Below are 300 nucleotides of genomic sequence, written 5' to 3'. Positions count from 1 at the left end.
ATCCGAGAGAACGAAATCACGCTAAGATATAATTGTGAATGGTCCTTCCCCAGCCAGAAACCGAGCAGTCGCCAAGCTCCTCATAGGAAGCGTCAGCACTCGGCAAGCACACGGGACGCACGCGCTTGTTGAACCTGAAAGTAGAAGCAGTGTGGCCTGAAAATATATGTCTGTGTAGGGGCGGTATTCCGTTCGAGATGTGAGAATAGAGGGGATTTAAATAAAGATTCGGTTGTGATTAATGGTAGTTCACGGTAAGGAAAATGTTAAGGGGTTGACCATTTTTAAATTGGAGGCTGT

At 46.3% G+C, this 300-nt stretch overlaps 1 protein-coding gene across 1 annotated transcript in view; it reads right to left on the bottom strand.

Moving 5' to 3' along the window:
• The window catches only part of LOC119591100 (tissue-type plasminogen activator-like), a 1875-nt gene that overhangs the window by 1073 nt on the left and 502 nt on the right, over positions 1-300 (bottom strand). The window contains exon 2 of the mRNA XM_037939817.1: positions 21-134. Within this exon, the coding sequence (XP_037795745.1) occupies positions 21-134 (114 nt within the window). The remainder of the gene's footprint in view (positions 1-20; positions 135-300) is intronic.

This window comes from Penaeus monodon, chromosome 28 (assembly GCF_015228065.2).
Source record: "Penaeus monodon isolate SGIC_2016 chromosome 28, NSTDA_Pmon_1, whole genome shotgun sequence".
Taxonomy (NCBI): Eukaryota; Metazoa; Arthropoda; class Malacostraca; order Decapoda; family Penaeidae; genus Penaeus; species Penaeus monodon.
Note: the sequence above shows the minus strand (reverse complement) of the source record. Positions and strands in the feature narration are given on the sequence as shown.